Source organism: Nanorana parkeri, unplaced genomic scaffold, assembly GCF_000935625.1.
Source record: "Nanorana parkeri isolate BGI_ZX_2015 unplaced genomic scaffold, ASM93562v1 scaffold667, whole genome shotgun sequence".
In the NCBI taxonomy this organism is placed as follows: Eukaryota; Metazoa; Chordata; class Amphibia; order Anura; family Dicroglossidae; genus Nanorana; species Nanorana parkeri.
The window spans coordinates 783,815-806,276 of record NW_017306935.1 but is presented as its reverse complement, the minus strand read 5'-3'; the positions used below and the strand labels follow the sequence as shown (position 1 = coordinate 806,276).

At 42.7% G+C, this 22,462-nt stretch overlaps 1 protein-coding gene across 1 annotated transcript in view; it reads right to left on the bottom strand.

Moving 5' to 3' along the window:
• WDFY1 (WD repeat and FYVE domain containing 1) overlaps positions 1–22,462 on the bottom strand; it is a 33,804-nt gene that overhangs the window by 2,493 nt on the left and 8,849 nt on the right. The window contains exons 2-11 of the mRNA XM_018563488.1: positions 19,821–19,888; positions 15,712–15,785; positions 13,333–13,387; positions 13,095–13,245; positions 11,041–11,153; positions 8,784–8,910; positions 7,735–7,840; positions 4,045–4,146; positions 3,806–3,936; positions 1,567–1,675 (exon numbers count right to left, since the gene is read on the bottom strand). Coding sequence (XP_018418990.1) covers positions 1,567–1,675; positions 3,806–3,936; positions 4,045–4,146; positions 7,735–7,840; positions 8,784–8,910; positions 11,041–11,153; positions 13,095–13,245; positions 13,333–13,387; positions 15,712–15,785; positions 19,821–19,888 — 1,036 coding nt within the window. The remainder of the gene's footprint in view (positions 1–1,566; positions 1,676–3,805; positions 3,937–4,044; positions 4,147–7,734; positions 7,841–8,783; positions 8,911–11,040; positions 11,154–13,094; positions 13,246–13,332; positions 13,388–15,711; positions 15,786–19,820; positions 19,889–22,462) is intronic.

The following is a 22,462-nucleotide window of genomic DNA, read 5'->3' as shown; positions in this document are numbered from 1 at the left end:
AAAAAAAAAATGGATTGAATCACCTTACAATTACAGCTGCAAGTCTTTTGGGATAACAACCTACCAGCTTTGGAATTTACGTCTGGTTTTATTGACATAACTGCCTTGTGCCCACACACCTTACGATAATCGTACGATAATCGCGGGAAATCCCGAAATCGTACGATTATCGTAAGGTGTGTGGAAGCCGTGCGACCTCTGCTACTGTACGGTCGCACAACTTTAAACTTACGAACATGTTCGAAAACCCGCCGAGCATTGTACGATGTTCGGCGGGTGTGTAGCATGTTCGTAAGATAAAAGCCGGACGGGCCGGTGTGCGCAAGCATTGCGGTCATCGGAAGCCCGCCCCTCAGGGGGGGCGCAGCTTGCGATCATCGCAAGTACGATCAGCCTGTCCAAGATAGGCAGATCGTACGTTTTTCTTAATTACCTTACAACCATCGCAAGACAAAAGTCTTGCGATGGTTGTAAGGTGTGTGCCCAGCATTAGATGGGACCTGTAGTGAACAGAAATGTTCTAGCTATGATTGGGCAGCTCTAAAAGATTGTTTTTTTTGTTTTAAAATACATAAGTGGTGTGTGCGTGTGGGGGGGGGGTCATTGTCCTGCTGGAGGATAAACTTCCAGCCAGTCTCAGGTCTCTTGTAGGCGGACACAGATTTTCCTATAGATTCGACTCATGCCTGACCAGTTTCCTAGTCTCTGCCAAGGAAAAGCACCTTGATAACACCATGGTAGTACCATCATGCGTCACTGTTGGAATGGTATGCTCTGTGGATTTATGCCTCATGTGCAGGTGTTTAAACTACTTTGATGGCTCTTTAGTCTTCAGGCTGCTGTTTAGATATGCTCTTTAAAATTGGAGCACAGAAGACTTCTAAAGAGCCAATTAGGTAAAAGCTTGCATAAAATCTACTACAAACCTATAGGCAGATAAAAGCTGGCAATTTGAAGTGCATGAACCTGTTTGAACATGCAGTTTGCACAGCAACCATTATCCTCTAAACCCAGGGCAATCTTTTGGGTGAAACTTGTACTTGTCCCATCCCAGACCTTGCTATTAGACCAAAGCCACGTTGAGCAGTTACAGTAGCCCATAGTAAGGTGGAAGGGGATAAGCCCAAGCACAACTTTAAGACCTGAAATCACTATTTGCATTGCAGAATAGCTTAGGTTTAGGGGTTCCCATGATGCTGTGCAAACTGAGTGCATGTGCTCCTCTAGGTGCCTGCTCTTCAGTTGATACATTATGCAATGAATCTTATGTGTATGCTTTTGTTTCTACAATGACCATGTATTCTGATTTCCCTGTATGCGCTACTTCACCACCAAGGCTGCTATGAGCCACACTGTATATTTGACTGACATCTGAAATCGCAGAATGATTCCAGCTGCTAGTTTTTTTCTCCTTTGCTATCATTCTTAAGAACGATTCAAAGTAACAACTAAAACCAGTACATTATAAAAAATATATATATGCCTATTTGGTTCTCTTTACAGATGTGTGGTGGGCCATAATAATGCATCTTATAAGAGACAACATTGGATTTTGCTGTCCGGTACCTTGACTAGCCGGTCTGTTCCACACGTGACCATAAGTCCTCTAGAGACATCCATTGTCATGTAGCAGATGTTGTGTTTACCCTCATGGAAAGTGGCCTGTGGTGTCCGACTTCAGAAGAAAGACAGTTTGATAATTAAGATGACCCGTTCAGCCAAAATTAAAAAAAATACACTTTTTCACAATGCAACATGGGATTATATTAAACATTTAAACAAATTAATAAACAAAATAACAGCCTAGTGTATTGTGAGAAGAGAGATACTAGTATTATGCTTATCTGACAACTGAAGTACTTGTGTAGAAAAGTAAATTAAAACCTGTGCATGAGCATTGTCAATAAGATTTTACAAATATTTTCAAAACAAAAAAAAAAAACAAAGTTGAATAAATTGAGTAATTTAATGTTATAACTGGATGAACACTGGAGAGTTATAGTATATGTATTCAGCCACTTATAGGAGACTTATAGGAGACATGGATGATTCTAAATTACAATGACATATGGCAATTCAACACCAGATCTCTCCATATTATGCACAATCATGTTAAAGGGGAAATCCAGTGATTTGTATAGATTTTATTATGTTCAGGTCTAAAAAGTTATTTAAACAATATTTTACATTGTCTAAAGTTAGAGAAATTTGAAATGTGGTATACGAATATTTCTTATTTGCCTTTAAAGCCAGCAGATGGCGCTCCTGCTCCTTACACACTTCTCTGTCCATTATTAAATCAGAAGCCAAAAAAATACTGCACTAAAGTGTACCAAAATACAAATTCCTAACAAAAAGGATATTTTGACACGTTTCTCAAATTTGGGGAAACTGTTTTTACATGTTTTTTTTTTATGGGTTAGCAGATGTAAAGATTTTATTAAGAGTTTTGATCATCTTTAGCTGGTGCTGCAATATTTGATTTCTCATTTGATAATATGTAGATCAGTGGTCAACTTACTCGATGTTTGGGGCCTCAACTGCAGCCCCTGACATCACTACAGAGCCACACAATACTGACAGGGTTATTCACAAAAGGGTGAAGAGTTTGGAGAAGGCAGGAGAGTTGAACAATCTTGGACAACATAGCTGAACTGGAAAGTGAGCTGAATTGGAGAATTTTTCCAAATCAGCTATTTCATCCTAGATTGTTCACTTCTCCTGCCTTCTCCAAACTCATCAACCTTTTGTGAATAACCCTGTCAGTGAATGTAATGCTACAGAAAGCTGTCAGAGACTGCAGACATATAACAGGAGATGGTCAAAGACTATGGGCATGCTACATGATATGATCAGAGACTGCAAGTATACTACAGGAGATAGTCAGGGATTGTGAACATGCTATAGGAGCTGTTGGAGACTGGGAACATACTTCAGGAGATACTGTAGTTAGACGGAGACATGTTACATAAGGCTGCTAAAAATCACTGCTATCACAGCCCCTTTAGATTTATAAAGGGGCTGTAATAGCAGTGATCTTTAGCAGTCTCATGGAACTTGTCTTCTGTCTATAACTACAGTATGTCCTGAAGTATGTCCCCAGTCTCCCACGACTGCCTACACATTTGTGCTTCTTAAGTCTTAAGTACTGCAGATTGGGTACCAAGGGTTTAAAATTTTACCAGTCTAGTCTTAAATGCTCTGTTAAACAAAAGCTTGTAAAACAATAGATGTTGCCACCTTAGCCAGAGATACATTTCTGCACATCCTGGATATTTAAAATATAGACAACTCCACTTTTGCTTCAGGTAGAGGGGAGGACAAAAGAGAAAACACATGGAAACATATTTGCAAGCTCTAAGGACCCTTTCAGACAGGTGGTACGGTTGGGTCCGCCTCTCTGTTTTTCATCGGATGCTCAATGTAAATCCATGAGCAGCCGAAGCTTAATGGATGGGTGGACATTTACATCCAGTTGCCCCAGCGCCGGCCAGGTCCAGAAAAACAGTGTTTTTTCCGTTTTGCCCGACCTGATCATGCCAGATTGGGGGTAGTCTGATGTAAAGGGACACATGTCAGCATGGGGTCCAATCATTTCAGTTTTTACTTCCTTTGCAAGATGGAGGAAAAAAACTGGACAGACATGGATGTCACAGCGGTGGCATCCGATCCGTACCGCTCCGATCAGGAGGGAATCCGTGCATGGATCTCCTCCTGATCGGATAGTGTGAAAGGGGTCTGCTAAAAGCAATTATTTAGTTCACAAAATAGTAATAGTGCAGATCTCTGTTCCCCCGATACTCACTCCTCGTCTTTGATGGTTTCATAACATAAGTCACAGACCCGCACTTGGAACTCAAAGCCCATGATGGGGTAACTGGATCTCTTGGAGCTGCATTTTCCACAAACAGCCTGGCCGCACTTTCTACAGTGGTGCTGAAATAAAGAAACGGAGGTATTTCTTCTCAGTAATCAGCAGACCAAGTATGGTGGGATGCAGCACTATACAAAGAGTTAGAGAGAAGAGATTGTTACTTTACCCACCTGTCGTAACCCTAGTGTCTTCGTATCCCACATCTGCTTAATGTTCCAGAAGAAAGGTTGTGCGCATTTCTGGCAAGAATCACTTTCTAGCCACTGAGGAGCCTGTAATGCATCAAAAAGTACATATGTGAACTATAGTAAGCACTGGGATACGAGTACAGATGGAGACCAGATCATGCCGGTCTTTATGAGATAGCCCTTTAAAAGGACAAAGGCCTTTTCTTAATTTTTTGGTGTACATGTTATAATCCACATTTTAGGCCTGAAAATTACATAAAACCCCCAAACATTATACATTTTCTGAAAGCCAAGAGCCTATAGAATAAAATGGTGACAGTTGCAAATTTTTTTGTTGCACGACATTAGCGCAACTTATCAAACCCAAAAGTTGAGTGAAAAATGCACTTAAATTTACTGCCCCAAAACACTATTTAAAACCATTTTATTTTGTACAATATAAAAGATGAGGATACAACACGTAAATAGATACCCAACATGTCCAGGTTAAAAATTGTGTGCGTCCGTGAAACTGCGACAGAATTCAGTACCCCAAAAAGTCCATGGACGACAGGTCATCAGTTTAGAGATACGCGTAAATATTGGCCCTAGAATTATTGCTCTCACTCTAGCGTGTGCAGGGATACCCAACATGTGTAGCGCAATCATCGTTTTTATACGTAGGCGCACCCGTCGCATGTTTACGCAATTACGTGCGTGCTCGCGGGGGTGGGGGACTTTAAGAAATGTTTTTTTAAATTATTTTTACATTTAATTTATTGAATATTATTTTTAAAACGGTTTTTTTTTTTTTTTTTTTTAAACTTCACTACAATTACTATTACATATATATATTGCTGGTGACAGGTCCTCATTAAGGTGATACTGGGGGTCCAAAAGACCCCTGGTATCACCTTTACACTCTAAATAATCTATTGACAGCTATGGCACGAGAGGTGATGCAATAAGTGCCGCTCCCATTCCATTAGAAAGGGGAGGAGAGCAGTGAACTGCTCTCCTCACCAGCTTCCTGCCGACAGATGTCAGTCCCGGGCCCGTAGGAGGGGCAGCAGAGCCCAGGAAACACTTCAACAGGATCATAGAAGCAATCAAGCAACAGCTGAGTCGCCAGGATCGCTTCCACTGTAAAGCCGGCTGCTGGCTCTATAAGTATGAACAGAGTCCCCATACACCTATACATTTTCTCCGGTCAGATGGAAAAAGTGCATCAGATTCCGCCATCTATGCTAAACTGTGTGGATGGAGGAATCTCCCGCTGGCCCATGCTTCAGTATCTTGCTAGTCGGCCCCGCTGGCTCTCAAAACACCTGAACAATGCCTGCATCCAATCAGATTGTTCAGGTATTTTGACAGCCAGCGGGGCCGACTATCAAGATACTGAAGCTTGGCCCAGTGGGAGATTCCTCCATCCACACAGTTTAGTGTAGATAGAGGAATCTGTTACATTTTTTTCCATCTGACCAGAGAAAATCTATAGGTGTATGACCAGCTTAAGTCACCACTGCTGACCATTCAGGAAGCAGAATACTACATACACAGCACATGGAGCATCCACTGCTCTTTCAGGTTTCCCTGTTGCCAATTAACCGCTCGGTCCAAAAAAGCCAATGAAGCCAAACAAGGCAGACACTTTCAGTCTACAATTTAAAGCAATACTAGTGCTCATCAGGTGCTGTTTGGGGGAAAATCTCTTCTGCAGAGCGGCTGGTTGCAAGCGTGAGAGAGCATGGCAACTGCTTTATAGGAGAACTCTCCTTAGGATAACGGGAGGACACAAACTAGCGTCCTCCCGTTACCCTATGCTCAGTATACCGCGAGCTGTAGCTTGCGGTATACTGAGACGCCGCAGTATACCGCGAGCAACTAAGACTCTGCAGCTGAAGCGGATCCCGACAATTATGTCTGGATCCGCCCAGCTGCGTGAGTGACAGCTGGCTCTGCATATCTAGAGGCAGAGCCAGCTGTACCCGCCCCCTCCCCTGTCCGTTCCGCCAGTCAGCGCTGTGACAGTCTCATTGTCACAGGTCGGCTAGAACTATGAGGTGAGTGAAAAGCACTCACCTCATAGTTCTCCTTTAATGGGTCCTACTTTTAAGTCCCGAGGCATTGTTCCACCTGTCCATAGTTCACGTTTTGGAAAACTGCTAAATAACAGATATGGGCTTGAAATGTGAAATGAACTGCTTGCAGCATTGTGCAAATGATTTTACTTGGCAATTCCTCAACAGATGTCTTCATTGTGGACAACACTCAAGGTTCAGGTGTGCAAATCAGACAGAGTTATACCCACACATCCTAATGCTGCAAAATTTGACCTGAACATCTAGACTTCAAAGATGTCTGGTCACTAAAGGGCTAAAGTAGTACACCGTAACCTGCAGGTGAGTGCGCCATCAATGTTCCCTTCCTAGAACACCAATGCATTACATGTTCCCTTCCAAGAATACCCATGCATTACATGTTCCCTTCCATAATTACCCATGCATTACATGTTTCCATCCAGGAATACCCATCCATTACATGTTCCCTTCCATGAACACCCATCAATTACATGTTCCCTTCCTGGAACACCCATCAATTACATGTTCCCTTCCTGGAACACCCATCAATTACATGTTCCCTTCCTGGAATACCCATCCATTATATGTTCCCTTCCTGGAATACCCATGCATTACATGTTCCCATCCATGAACACTCATCCATTTCATGTTCCCATCCATGAACACCCATCCATTACATGTTCCCTTCCATAAATACCCATGCATTACATGTTCCCTTCCATAAATACCCATGCATTACATGTTCCCTTCCATAAATACCCATGCATTACATGTTCCCTTCCATAAATACCCATGCATTCAATTACATGTTCCCTTCCTGGAACACCCATCAATTACATGTTCCCTTCCTGGAATACCCATCCATTATATGTTCCCTTCCTGGAATACCCATGCATTACATGTTCCCATCCATGAACACTCATCCATTTCATGTTCCCATCCATGAACACCCATCCATTACATGTTCCCTTCCATAAATACCCATGCATTACATGTTCCCTTCCATAAATACCCATGCATTACATGTTCCCTTCCATAAATACCCATGCATTACATGTTCCCTTCCATAAATACCCAGGCATTACATGTTCCCTTCCATAAATACCCATGCATTACATGTTCCCTTCCATAAATACCCAGGCATTACATGTTTCCTTCCATGAACACCCATCCATTACATTTTCCCTTCCTGGAATACCCATTCATTATATGTTCCCTTCCTGGAATACCCATGCATCACATGTTCCCTTCCATGAACATCCATGCATTACAAGTTCCCTTTCAGGAATACCCACACATTACACGTTCCTTTCCCGGAACACTCATCCATTATAGTAGGACTGATCAGACAGTTGTGCCTTGAAATGTAAGTTTACCCCATGCATTTAGAAATGTAAGTATAACAGATGTGTTCTACAATGCTAGAAGCATTGGTTCCCTATGATGGGTAACATGGTTGAGCACTGGGGAACTCAATGCTGTGCACTTGCTGATCATTTTTGAAATTCCAGGTGGGACACTGCAAAAGGTATTTAAGAAATACTAAAGTGAGTTACCATTTTTTTCTTTATATTTAGATCACAAATAAAGCAAGACTGAGATGAAGACATACCTCTTCCCTATCAATATCCATATTCCATACACAAATTCCTCCATCGACGGAACAAGACAACAGCTGGCGTGTGAGCTGCAGGTAGCAGAGTCCCTGTACCTTGTCACTGAGGAAAGAAAGCAGGTTTACAGTTCTCAACCTTCTCATTAAGCCTACCACCACTGTCTACAGCTAGTTTACTAAATAATGTTAAATTAATGGGACACAACCAGCACTCATTCTGCATAGCGGCAATTACAACAAAGCATCTCCCTACTCATGTTTAAAGGAGAACTATGGGGTAAGTGTTTTTCCCCATAGTTCTCCTCAGGGTCACAGGAGGACATAAACTAGCGTCCTCCCATGACCCAAAGCTCAGTATACCGCGAGCTACAGCTCGCGGTATACCGAGACCGCCGCAGCCGGGACGGATCCCGAAATTACTGTGGAGATTCACCCAGCTGCGTGATTGACAGCTGGCTCTGCCTATCTAGAGGCAGAGCCAGCTGTACCCGCCCCCTCCCCCGTCCATTCGGCCAGTCAGCGCTGGAGGATCAGAGTGGGGAATCCCTGCAGGGAGCCGTGAGTGACAGTCACGGCTCTCTGCAGGGACAGAATCGAGAAGTGAGCGAGCAACGGTATGTGTTCGCTCACGTCCCGATCTATTGAGCCGACATGTGACAGTTTCATTGTCACACGTCGGCTAGAACTATGAGGCCGAGTGATTTTCACTCGCCTCATAGTTCTCCTTTAATGACATGTGATGTCACGCCTTTCAATACATCAATTTCTAAATCTTCCTACAGATAATGACGTAGGTCCTGTTGCTGCCCATGTGCACTCAATTAGTGCTTCATTAAGTCATCCAGTCTTACATGACAGATATACGTAACCAGTGACTCAGAGTTTGTTACTCTACATCATCCCATTACATTAAAGTGAAGTTTGGCTTTGGGCCAGAATCATTTTCTTGGAGATCAGATAAAGGACAGCACACAGATGAATGGAGTAGCGTCATACACCGCACACTGGATGTCCAGTGGAAGGACATGACAAAGAATGATCCTTACTGGTGTCCTTGGAGAATTATTGTTCGTCCTTGTCTCCCTCCAATGTCCCACAATATAATACTGTGATCTGCTGACCCTGAAAAAAGAAACCGTTGTACAGGGTCCCAGAAGAGACAGGAGATGCTTCCTAAGAGGAAAAAAACACAACAAGCATGTGGTCATGGTCACCAAAATAAAACCAAAAACCAAATGGCTAATTAATGAGATCCAATGAATACAATAGTTGTTTCTTTTCAATTCCAAACAAGTATAGAAAGAAAGAGAATAGCACACAATGGAGGGGGGGAATTTATCAAAACTGGAGCAGACAAAATCTGGAGCAGCTGTGCATGGCAACCAATCAGCTTCTTTCTTTAGTTTGCTCAGCTAAGATTTGAAAATTAAAGAGAGAAGCTGATTGGTTGTCATGCACAGCTGCTCCAGTTTTGATAAATTACCCTCAATATGTTTATAAGAAAGGGATGGGACTGACGTGGTAAATTGGAACTTTTCATTTAAAATTCATCCGAAGATGAAACAATTTATAGAGATTCTATATGATCACGTGACATTAGTAGTAATAGAAGGCTCACCCAACAGGCATTAAATGATGAAAGTACATGATCAGATATCCCTGTATATGACCACCTTATGAATGACATATCTGGTATGATTGTTTTGCGAGTGACGTGACAAGTTAAGCATCATTAGTAGAGGGGGGAATTTATAAAAACTGGAGTGGACAGAATCTGGAGCAGATATCCATTGCCACCAATCAGCTTCTCTCTTTCACTTTCAAAGGTTAACTGAACAAACTGAAGAGAGCCGTTGATTGGTTGCTGTAAGAAAAGTGTCTCCTTCAGTTTTCATGAATTCCCCCCAGTGTCTGCTGGGGGAGCCTCAAAGTGTCTAGACCTTCAGACTCGTAGCAAGTAATGAAGAAAGCCCGGAACAGTAGTTTCTCTTAGGAAAGGTAAACGCGTCAGCCCTTCTATTCCACTATATCTAAACCCCAGCAAAGGGGTTACACAGGTGGTGTGGCCCGCACCAGGTGGCACCATCAGAGGTGCTGACACAAAAATTAATGACAGTCATTTTGGTGTCACCCCCCTCTTAAAGTCATGGCCTCACGTCATGATGCCACACCACGAGCATCATCAGGCATGCACAGTGCCTGCACCCGGTGACACCCACCCTGGTGCCGCCGCTGTCCCCCAGCAAGACTATTAACATAGTTTTACAATGTTAGCATGAGAGTGCAGGTGAACTTTAAAAGTATGACGAAGGCAGAACTTTTTTTTGGTTAGAATGTTGAGAGGTTAGAGCCAGCAGAACAGGAATAGATGGGAAATATTTCAATTGGGGACACTTTTTCTCTTAACAACTTAGGATTTCCTTCACATTGGAAAGATATGCTCTACAAGACAGAACAGGAAGTGAAGGGAAATCTCAAACCTGATGCTTTAAACCTTCCCCATTCTATCCAAAATGGAAAAAAAAGAAAAAAAAGGTTTTGGCTTTAGATATAATTTAAGCTGATGCAAGAGGCTTGTTTTTCCTTGCAGACAATTTCCTCAATGGAAATGGAAGCATGCTTCCTTCATGAACAAATATAGGCTACATCAGTCTAGAATGGGAACTTCATGACAACACAATCTTTTTTTAATAAAAACAAAGAAGCGCTACTGCCCTTTAAATATATAAAAAACATGTAAATAGTGGTGTTTCAGCATGCCAGCATTGACACGTGGCTGGATAAAATGGTGGATATAATTGATTTAATAAAAAGAGACTCACTGTTGTAAGAGGTTGCGGATGTCTCAAGGGTGTATTAATGCCGAGATGGGACCCGGTCAGCAATCCCGAGTTGCGGTAGAGAGGGCTGGAAAAGGGCTGTGACCTGTGTTATGACTCGTGACCTCCGTCAGCGGCAAATGTGTCTATGTAGAGTCACGGATGAACAAGCTGTCACTACGTAGGATCACAAGGACTCAGCTGGCCAGGCTGAGCCTTGGCGGCTACGTTCTAATCGTGCACCGCTATGCTGTGGTCAGACTCGCCGTGTATCGTTGGTGTAGAGCGGTGTGCTCGATGCAGAGTCTGACGTCAGGGACTGGGCAAGGTTCTTCCAATGGCTACGCGTTTCGAGGCCAAAGCCTCTTTCTCAAGCCGGAGCGGGGAGTCAAGTTTTTAATACAGTACATAATTTATAAATTAGCCAGCACTGCCTGCCCAGGTTAAAGCCTAATAATAATAATAATAATCTTCGAGTGATTACCTTCATGGCCTTTAAGTGTTGATATCACAGAAGAATTGTCCTTCTCCAGCTTTAGCAGTGTAATCAGCCCAGAAAAATCCCCAACAAAGGCATATCTGGTTTCTTCATCGTATCTGAACAAGAATTTTTTTTAAGGATCACCTGGACAAGAGATAATACTAAACTCCTAATAAACCGCCAGTTGTCATGGAGACAGGCCTAACTCTGAGTAAAGATGTATCAACAGAACCGACAAATTATAACCCAATAATAGAGCGAGAGATAAATGTTACACCTCTACCGAACATTATTAAAATGTATGAACAAATGGATAGGACAGGGAAAATACTTCCACATACCAAAAAGCAAGGTTTCATGCACAAGTATAAATTTGACTCTGCTGCATACTGCCCATCCCCGCTGTGTGTGGTAAATTCCTCCTGGACCGCGATTGGCCTGGGTTTGGACACAACCAGTGGGGCCGTCAGTTTGTCTGCGATCTAGTGCTTCATTGGACTTTTTTTGTCCCTCCTCCTAATTGTGACAGTGTGCAGCTGAAGCGCACGCCGTCTCTTTGGTTTACGGTAGCCAGCCGTGTCGAACTGGTTCTCCCTCAATGTGACGTATGGAAAGGTGCGTCTCCTTTGGCTTACATACACACGTGGTGGTGGCGGCGGCGTCTCACGAATGTCTTAAGATGAAAGAAATCTGTCACTCTTGGTAAGCGATAGGTTTCTGCCTATTCTCAACAAGGTAAATCATCTGATTCCCCATAAAAGCTAAACAGCGTGGATGGAAGAATATCCCCTTCTGACTATTATATTTTGACCAGAACAATGACAGCGTATGAATTAATAATAATAATCTGCACTTAGGAAAGATATATATAGATATATATCTATATATAGATATATATCTATATATAGATATATATCTATATATAGATATATATAAAGTTAAAAGCCGCTATGCCAAAAAGTCCAAAGCTCCTGAAAATCTAATGCAACACTGCACAGCGCTGAAAACTTTTAAAATGTACGTTTTCAGCGCTGTGCAGTGCCACATTAGATTTAATCTAGTGTAGAAACGTCACCAGCACGAAACATCCAGGATGTTTACTCTGAGCCTGATGAAGGGGACCCTGAGTGGCCCCAAAAGCGATTGATGACACCCTAAGTGATAACTGACATCAATAAATGGATTTGCACTGACGTCTAAGTCTTTGTCGTGCTGGTGACGTTTCTACACTGGATTATGCTGAATGCGGCGCCATCCGCGGTCATTGCGAGCACCCACAAATACGTATGGGAGTTCTGGTAAGGTGTGCTACAGGTCCTTGGACGATTGTACTACATTAGATTTAATGACTGCATATGACTGGCTGATGTTACTGTTCGGCTGACAAATTTCCACCCTTCAATTTTTTTAAACGAGCCAGGTGGTGCCGATAGGGCCACTCACAGCTCGAATTTTGGGGGATTCAGCAGTAATCGGGTGCAGTTCAAATCGTCTATGGCTAGTCTTAGCCACAAACAAACATGGACAGAGCAGATATATCTGCCATCATCTGTTACTACTTTATAGGCATATCTCCCAGTCAAGGCATGCCCTAGTGACCAGAAGATTATTTTGCCCATTGCTGGTTGACTGTGGAGTCTCATAAGACTTCATGATCATACTTATAATAATAATAATAATGATTACATTTCCCCGAGTTAAATTATATTAAACAAAGCAGTCCTCTCTATGCACTTGTTCTTAAGTTCGCATTAGAAAACAAAAAAAGGGACCACTTGCAGTTTTCCCTTCATTACAGGGAAAGGGTACCTTTCTGAATCACTTCTCTTCAGAAACAAAACAGAATACTGGAATACTGCAGAATAATGCGTTGCAGCAGTTAGTAAGCACACAACTGGCAGAACGGTGGTGCTTAAACTGCAGTATCTCTGCCTAAAGGGGTAACCATTTAGATGCACTTTACTGAGCATGGAAATGCTCCAGATAGTTAGAACTAAGGTGTGAATGGACTCCAGCTGGGGAAACTATTATAAATCACAATGAGCCTTTAAGGATACTCGAGGCAAGATGCCCAAGCAGAGAACGCATATCTGCCCGCCAAAGAGCCACTCTGAGTGCACATCCAGGTGATGAACTTATCCTGCCCAGTGCTGATCACCCATTCAGGCCCAGGAGAGTAAACGACCTCTGTCACTCGGCTCTGATGAGCTGTACAGGGTAAAGAGAATTATTGTTAGGGATGCCAGATGCCAGACATTCTGTAAGTAATAGACAAAGCGTTTATTGGCTACCTACCCGGGTATGTCTTTACAAAGTTCATTTTGTTGAAGTCATCCGACATGAGAAATTCCTACATTGCACAAAGAAAATATTAAATGAAGCCAGCAGAGATGTAAAATAAAACAAATTATTACAATTTCATGCCAGGAGACTATACAAATGGAGGTGTCAACTAACAGAGATCCTTTCATTTTCTAGACTTTTACTAGAGATATAAAAGGATAAGTGATTGAGTAGCCATTCTGGATTACTCACCACTATAGCGACTGCGTATATAGCACACCAGCAAGCTTCCAAACACAGCCTCGGCGTTACCATTGGAGATCACACAAGGCTACATGTCAGGCAGGGGAAGAAGAAGCTGTAGAAAGACGGACTGAAGGGGTCTTTGACATATTTAGAAGTGTTGGGGGTTACCCCTTTGATCTATGTATTACTTCTAATGTCCATTCAAGGTGTAAGATGGCGACTGTGCCTCTTGCTGTACAATCTTTCTGGAATTGCCATTTATACAAATATGGAAAAACAGAGAAGGCTTGGCACTCCATTGTGGGCAAATCTCCCCATTGAGTATTAGGGCCTAGAGCACATCATCCCTGCATGCTGGACTGTTATATTAATTTGATTAGTTCACAAGTGAACAGGGCACATAGAAAACAATTTTTGTTTTCTATTGTTCACATCATACATGTGCAGAGGTGTGCAGAAAATGCAGCTCAAAGGACATGGTGTGATCAAGCCCTTAACCAAAATTGACCCCCTACTGCCACCAATAATAGCACAGGGTAAGAAGATGCCTAGGGACCACCAACACTCCACAGATCATAGTTTGAGAAACATTATTCTGCAGCCTCTCTCTCCTACTGGCCACCAATATGTGCAAATCTGTATGTTCAATGATTCCCTACTGAAATAAATCTGAAAGGCAGGTGTGATGAGAAGAATGCAGGAGATATTCTACTGCCTTGGTTCTCAACTGGTGGGTCGTGACCCAGAGTGACGTCACATTCTGGCTCCTGGCACCTCTACAAGGTGCGCAAGGGAGCTGTACCAGAAATGCACATATGGATGGAGCTCCATCACAGCACAGCAGCCCACGCTGGACCCCAGGCTGAGGATCCATTTCAGTTCTTGAAAGATAGGGAGACTGGGTGGATCTTTAAAATAGAACAAAAATTTATTTTTTTTGGGAGTGTGTATGTGTGTGTGAGAATGTCTGTGAGTGAGATTGTGTCTCTGGTTGTGTGTGTCTGTCAGTGTTTTTAAGGGCCCGTTCACACTGGTACAGTGTGTTAATCGCACAGTCCCATGCGATTAACTCACCTTACCATGCAATCACACCCACCGCGCATTCTTGTGTGGGGGGTGTGTTGCATTGCCATTCATTTGAATGACACCCCAAACACACCTCCCACCCACAGTTCGATTGCCCGCACCAGAACGCACGATACAGCAATGTCATGCATTCCAGCGTGGTGTGACTTGGGTGACGACTTAATGACCAAAGGACAAATGTGGGTCCTGAGGTTACACAGGTTGAGAACCACTGCTCTACTGGATCTTAACAGGGCTGCCAAGATAAAGTATACTGTAACAGTACACACATACTGGCTATAAACCAGTAACATTGTGGAGTAGAATTCCCCTTTATCCTCGTGTTTGTACCTAAGAAAAGGCCAAACTGAGTAGCAGCATTCGGTCTAAGGAGACATACAAATGTGTGTTACTCTGATGCATTAAAAAATGGTAAATGCACAACTGCCTTCCAACCCTGTTGCTCTCTGCATTAGTGTGTTTACCTGCATTTATGTTAGAATAATAAAAGCAGCTATAGGAGCAACATTTCTGGCACAAACCAGAAAAAAAGTGAGCACAAGTGAAAACAAAGCAGAATTAGATACATTTAAAAAATGTCCATTTATAAACACTGGAGCAGAGTTACTGCCCACAGGAACCAATACGTAACCAACGTATTTGCTTTTGGGCTTGCTCACAACAAATCCGGACCAGATTTGCATGAGTTTCTGCATATGCAGTGCAGTGCGTTTTGATGCGTTCCGGTCGGTTTTTAGCCTGAAATGGGCTTTCAGTGTGTTCCAGGGTGTTTGCATGTGCTTTGGTGCGTTCCAGAGCAGAAAACAAATAGGGCATGCTGCAGTTTTTCCACATGCTCTGGAACTGAACGCTGTGGTGTGAACTAAAGCCCAAAACAGTACTGGAATACATGGGATGCATTTTTCATGCGTTCTGTAACTGCTCTGCATCTGATCCGCACTTGGTGTGAACTAGCCCTTCATGATGAAATCAGGCCGGATAGAGCGACACCTCCATTTTTCTGTGCACAAGTTTATCTAAATCTGTACTGACAAATTACCATAGAGTAGATCGACTCACCACAATGGCTCCACTATCCTGTCCCACAAATATCTTCCTGCTCTCATGGTGGTATCTCAGTGCTGAACATGGAGCTAGAAGAAGACAACCAAAGAAATGTCACTAGTACAATGTAAGCTTGTATAGTCTTCACACAAAACTATGTCACTTAAAGGGTCTTCCATGTACGTCTAAGTATTCTGTCTGCTGTACCACATAGAGATAGAAAAAGATGTAATGCATGGATGTTTCTTTCATCAACAGATCCCTTTAGCAGGGCTCAAAATTTCAAGTCCTGAGCTACTAGCCAGCCCTTAAGAGTTACTAGCCACCAGTTGCCCCACCTAACCCCTACCCTGCCCCGGCCTTAACTCCGCCCCTAAACACACCCTCTTAAATAATCTTATGATAATTGCCGCTTGTAAACGGCAGATTAGGGATTCCTGCTTCAGGAAAACGCAAGTTCCTGACACAGGAATCTCTAATCACACCTGAAATATACTGTAGGTGTGAATGGGGCCCAATATACACATACGCATACACTAAAGGTGGCCATACAATTTACAACCCTCGCAAGACTTTTGTCTTCCAATGACTGCAAACGGAAGTCGGCAGTTGTCGAACAAGCAGGCCACTAACTCGCCGAGAATCGTACGATTCCCGGCGGGTTTTTTCCAGCCTGCTTGTTCGACGGAAGACGTGCAACCCTACAGTAGAAACGGTCACACGCCTTCCATACACTGCACGATTATCGTACGATCGCGGGATTTCCTGCGATTCTCATATGAGAATCGTGCAGTGTATGGGCACCTTTAAGGTCTGCAAACCCCTGAGGACGTCAAGTGTGACGAAACGCGTCGGTGCGGGCTTATCCAACTTGATAACACGTCATACCAGGAAGTAGCAGAGGACTGAGACGCTTGTATCTTACCGGCCGGATCTTATGTTTTAAACTGTGAGTCACTTATGTTTTTATTAATAAACGTTTATGTATACTGCACCATGAGGAGATTTCCTTTTTAATTATATAAATCGCATTGGACGTAACATTACTGAAAGTAACATCCGGGATGTGGACCCGCTGATTCATCATCTCCGCTATACCATTCCAGCTGAGGGGTGAGTGCGCACCCCGAAGGGGGACACTTTGGAGACACATATACACGTCGGTGTGGGAGAATTTATTCTATTCTGTTTTATTGGATCCACTTGAAAACTTTTCTGCACAGAACGTTAATCATTTTTCTACGAGAAGCACTATTATGAATTGGTTTTAAAACTGGTTGCTATTTGTACATTCACTCAAGGACTATAATTATTTTTATTTATATAATTTTTTTAATCACAGTGTGAACACATCATTTTAATCCACTTTTTGGATACTCACGGTATATAATTGTGTGATATTTATTTAAAATGTTTAAAATATTTTAAAATATTTTTACTTTATATATCCCGGAAGCGGAATTACATCACCACAGTGTGAACATATCATTTTAACCTATATTTTTGGATATTCACTGTATATTAAGGTTTATAAGATTATTTATGATTGTGTGATATTTATTTAAAATATTTTTACTTTTATATATCCCGAAAGGGGGATTACATTTCACTTAGTATAGCGCTGCACATTCACTTTTTTCACAGTTTCTACAAACCATAGCGCAGCAGCTTTTATATTTCACTCCTTCCATAAGCGCAGATTTTACATTATTTCCATTTAGACATGCCAGCAACCAGGGCCAAACAAACAGCAGACTGCACAGCTAAAGTCTGCAGATTCCAGTTGCCAGCAGGGAGAAGCAAGTACATCTAAAAGGGATCCCAAGGATGTATTCTTCCATATAATTCTTTTAAAAAAGATCCGAGGCAGAATGATTTGTCGTTTGCAAAACCTTGCTGAACCCTTCCCCAATATTTGGAGCAATCACTGGGTATTTCTTGAAAAATTAAATTATATAATTAAAAAAATGTAATTCCATGTAGATGTAGGGTGGAGGGGTGAAGAAGAAAATGTAATATAGGCATACACTAAACTTAATCTTTAGGCTTCATTCACACTTGCGTTTTTGTATTCTATATGCAGAGGAAAATCTGTCAAAGCGTCAAATCGCGTTTACATGCACTTGCATGCTTCTGGTGTGTTTTTGGTACAAGTTAAAATAGATTCCTTGACGCACCTGACTTTGATGTTTTCTAAACACAGATCAACTGTAGATAAAAGCATCTAAACCAGAGCTCAACAAATCCCAGGTGCCAGGTTGCCATGGCGACTAAAAATTGTGTCCTGGCACCTGGGCTTTTGTCAGCCAGTTCACTGGCCCTTGCCTACGCATCAGCTCCGCTCCCCCTGTTTTCCTCCCTACTGGGAGCCCACTGCATGCTGCGGTCTGTGTTCCCTTCAACCCCTGCTGCTCTCCCCACCTGCATCAGCAGCTGGGATTAGTGGGGACACAGACCGCTGCAGTCCGCTCCCAGTTAAATCGCAGTAGACAATAGCAGGCTGGCTATTTCAACCGCCAACTGCCTGCTGTCAATCAGCAGAGGAGCGAACCTGAAGGAGAACTTGGGGTGGGAGTGGGTGCAATAACCAGCCTGCTATTGCAATTTGAAATGGCCAATAGCAGGCAGGCTATTGCTCCCAGCTATTGCCTGCTGTGTTCACATTCAGCTGCCTCAGCAGACAGCTGTCATTCCCCGGCTAAAGCTATTGAAGAGGAAAGTCCTTAGTCTTGCGATGGTTGTAAAGTAAATAAAAAAACATACGATCTGCCCATCTTGGACAGGCAGATCGTACTTGCGATCATCGCAAGGCTGAACGGGCAGTGTGCGCGTGCGCACACCGGCCCATTCGGCATTTGTCTCCTGAGCATCATTCAAACCAGCCGAAAATCTTACGATTTTCGGCTGCTTTTCTAGCATGCTCCTTAGACAAAAGACGTGCGACCGTACAGTAGAAACGGTCGCACGTCTTCATTCACACTGCACGATTCTAGTACGATCGTGGGATTTTCCGCGATTCTCGTACGATGGGCACCTTTACCTATTGTACATGTCAAATCAATTACTGTATGCAAGACAAATCTGTTTAAAAAAAGGTACTGGTCATTTTAAGGAACATTCGGTATACATTTATACTGCCCTAATTATTGCAGTCATGGCAATGGCAAAATCTAAATGCTTTGTAACAGACATTTCCTGACTCCAGAACAATAATGACTTCCTCCAGACAGAGCACAAAGGCATAAAATCCAGGAACTATCCAGTTAGTTTGTTCTTATTGTTAGCTGAAAACACATTCAAAGTTTCCAGGATATTACAAAGAGACACGTTTTGTTTTGCTTTATCTACAATCCAGACACAAGTAGAGAAATCTCTTCTGCTATTTACACTGTTCTCTAAAGAAGCAACTCCAGATAACAAGAAATTTCAACCGCTGATCTACGGTTACACTGCAGCTGTGCTAAAGTTAGAAAACCTGCTTTGCTTAAAGTATAAAGCCAAAGTTTCATTGCGTATGGAATGGTGAAAATCCCTGTCAGATTTTTTATTTTAATCTAAGCCCAATTGGGGAGTTTTTCCTGTTGTAAAAGTATTAGGCTATTGTGGGAGCGAGCTTGGAGCGGTGGCTAAGTGCCACCCAAGTCAAATGCCTTGCTTGACTCGCGGCAGATACACCCCTGGCCACCGCTCCAAGCTCACTCCTGTGATGGACTACAATCTCATGTTTAGTTTACTAATTTGTATTGAGATTGTATTGCATTACGGGAGCGAGCTTGGAGCGGTGACTACTTTACGACACACACAGGGACTATGAGGAACAAAAGTAGTCACCCTCCAGAAGGAAGGACGGTGTCAGCACCAATTCAGAGATGATTTAAGGATCTACAGCCGAGTGATACACAAAAAGGCTACATTTTTGTAAATAAGGTACTTTGAATGCATTTTTAAGATTTAACGCTTGATTTAACGCTGGAGTTTACTTTACCTTAGAACCATCTGTCACATATTTGATGAGGACAATGTGAGTTACAGACAGCTGTAATGCACTAACCTGAATCTGACTGGTTGCTATGATCTCCCCTATGGTGTGTATAGGTTATAGGTACATTATAATCTGAACTCACATGACATGGTGTGGAAGATACTTGGCCAATACTGCCCGCTGTCTCTCTTCAGCCATACTCGCAATGTCCTAAAAACAGAAAGTTTGCTTAGATTCTCTGACATGATACTAAAACACAATGATACACAGACATGTAAGGAATACACTAAATACAGAGAAGATATAAAGACATTGATGCATATTTCTCATGAATTCATAGACTGGAAGCCTTAGAATCTACTTTATTTTCTTCTCTCTAACAATATATACATTTGGAGCAGAGTATGTATTTTTTCCTACAGTAGATGCAGAATATATTTCCAATTTGTTAGGATGTTCTCTTATGTTCCAGAAATTATTTTTTTTAAGTGACATTAAAGGCAAAAGAAAATCCCCCTCCCCTCCAATGCTAGTGTAAGGACTTACCTTAAATGATGCCACTTGATCTGATCATCATCTTCTTTCCACTAGTTTTCAGGAGTCCCTCCAGCGCTGGCGTCGGTCTCTAATCCAGCACTGACTCCTGTCTCTTCCTGTCCCACGGAGTCTGTGCAGGTGCACACTGCCTCCATTGACTTACCTTGTGTTTCTCCTTGTCTCCCGGCTGAAGATCTTAACTGTGCATGCACCCGCGCCATGACCCTTTGCGGCCGCCCGAGAATCTTCCGATCTTCGGACGGAAGCGCGGGAAGCGGGCCTTTTGAAAAGTTTTTCTATTTTTCTTTCAATGTTTTTGCATATATCTACTGCTTACATCCCTATGACAGGACACGGCATGCAAACTCGAAACCTGCCCACCCGTACAGGTCCAGTTGCATGCACTTAGATACAGACTACCCATGTGAATCCTAAATCTATCTAATGGGAACAGACAACTATAAATATCTGACACGGGTTCTAAAACTTCACCACTCTGTCCAAAAAGTTCTGGCCTTATCTATCCTTTAACCACTTCAAGACCAGGTGTTTAGACCCCCTTCCTGGCAGATCGAGCTTTCTTTTGGTGGTATTTAATCACCACTACGGGGTTTATTTTTTTACTATAATTAGGAAAAATTACTGAAAATTTTGAGAAAAAAAAGTTTTTTTTAACATTATGTTAGGAAACATTTATTATTACCCAATTTTTTGGTAAAATATAAAAGCCGGGGTCACGTCGGTTAAATAGACACCAAACATGTCAAGCTTTAAAATTGCGCGCACCCGCGACATCGCAGAAAACTACCATACCCAAAATTGGCCATAGGCAACACTTTAAAAGCTTTTACCGCTCATCAGTTTAGTGTTATCAGTGATTGATGGCCCTAGACTCATTGCTTTCACGCAGACGTTCGCGGCGATATGTAACATGTGCGGCGTAATGGGCGCAATCGTCTTTGTTGCACGTATGCGCCCCCAACGCATGTTTGCATGTATGTATGTATGTATGGGTGGGGACTTTTATTCTGCCTGTTTTTATATTGCGGTCATTGCCCAGTCTAAAGACGCCCGCTCAGATCTAGAGAGCTCTGGGCCGGCCGTTTTTTTCCTACGGCCGGCCCGGAGGCAGTTAAAGATAAAAGCCGGTAGAGGGATCATTGACTAGCGTTCGCCAGTCGCTGAAATGTTTGCTCTGACTAAATAGGTGAAGAACACACAGTCTGCAGATGAGGCTCATACATTTTGATTTTGAGGTCTCTACTTTAATGAGAAGAACAATTCCACAAATCATGTCACTGGAAGCACTTTGGTTCTGGTTTTAAAAGAAGAGAATGAAATCCGCATGCAATAAAACTCACCGTGCCTGAGACAAAGACAGACGCTATGAGGATGATCATATGAGAGGGGGGTGACCCGTTAAGTGTGAATCCTCATTTTACAACTTGTGAATTATACAAGAGATCCTTGTTCACTTAGAAGAAAGAACAACACCCCCCTTTATTCCGGGCTATTTACATATTACCAATTAGATTTGAAAGGGGCAGACAGCACTGAGCTGACATTGTGATCAGTAGCCGCTGGCTTAATAGCTAGAAAATGTTCATTGGACGTAGATAAAAATGGGAATAATTAACAAAGGGAGAAATTCAGAAGCAATTTACAGTTCATTGCGAGTACAGAAAGGTCCCCATAGAAGTTTTTCTGTACATTACCGTCAGAAATCCAAATGATATATTTATATGGAAACCAACTGGTTTTACAGCACAAAACAAACAAACAGATGGGAATGTGACGGCTTTCACATATTACATTCCTCATGTTACCTTCTATTTAAAGTGGAACTGAGCTCAGAAAACCACATATGTTGGCATTCAGTTGATTTGCAAATTACTTTGGGTATAGGGTGGTCATAATAATCTGGTGTGTGTGTGTACACAGCACGCAGGGCACTACACGCAGCACAGCACGCAGGGCATTACACGCAGCACAGCACGCAGCATTACACGCGGGGCATACACGCAGCATTACACGCGGGCCATACACGCAGCATTACACGCGGGGCATACACGCAGCATTACACACAGGGCATTACACACAGGGCATTACACACAGGGCATTACACACAGGGCATTACACACAGGGCATTACACACAGGGCATTACACACAGCATGCACGCAGCATGCACGCAGCATTACATGCAGTGCATTACACACATGGCATACACACAGCATTACACGCAGGGC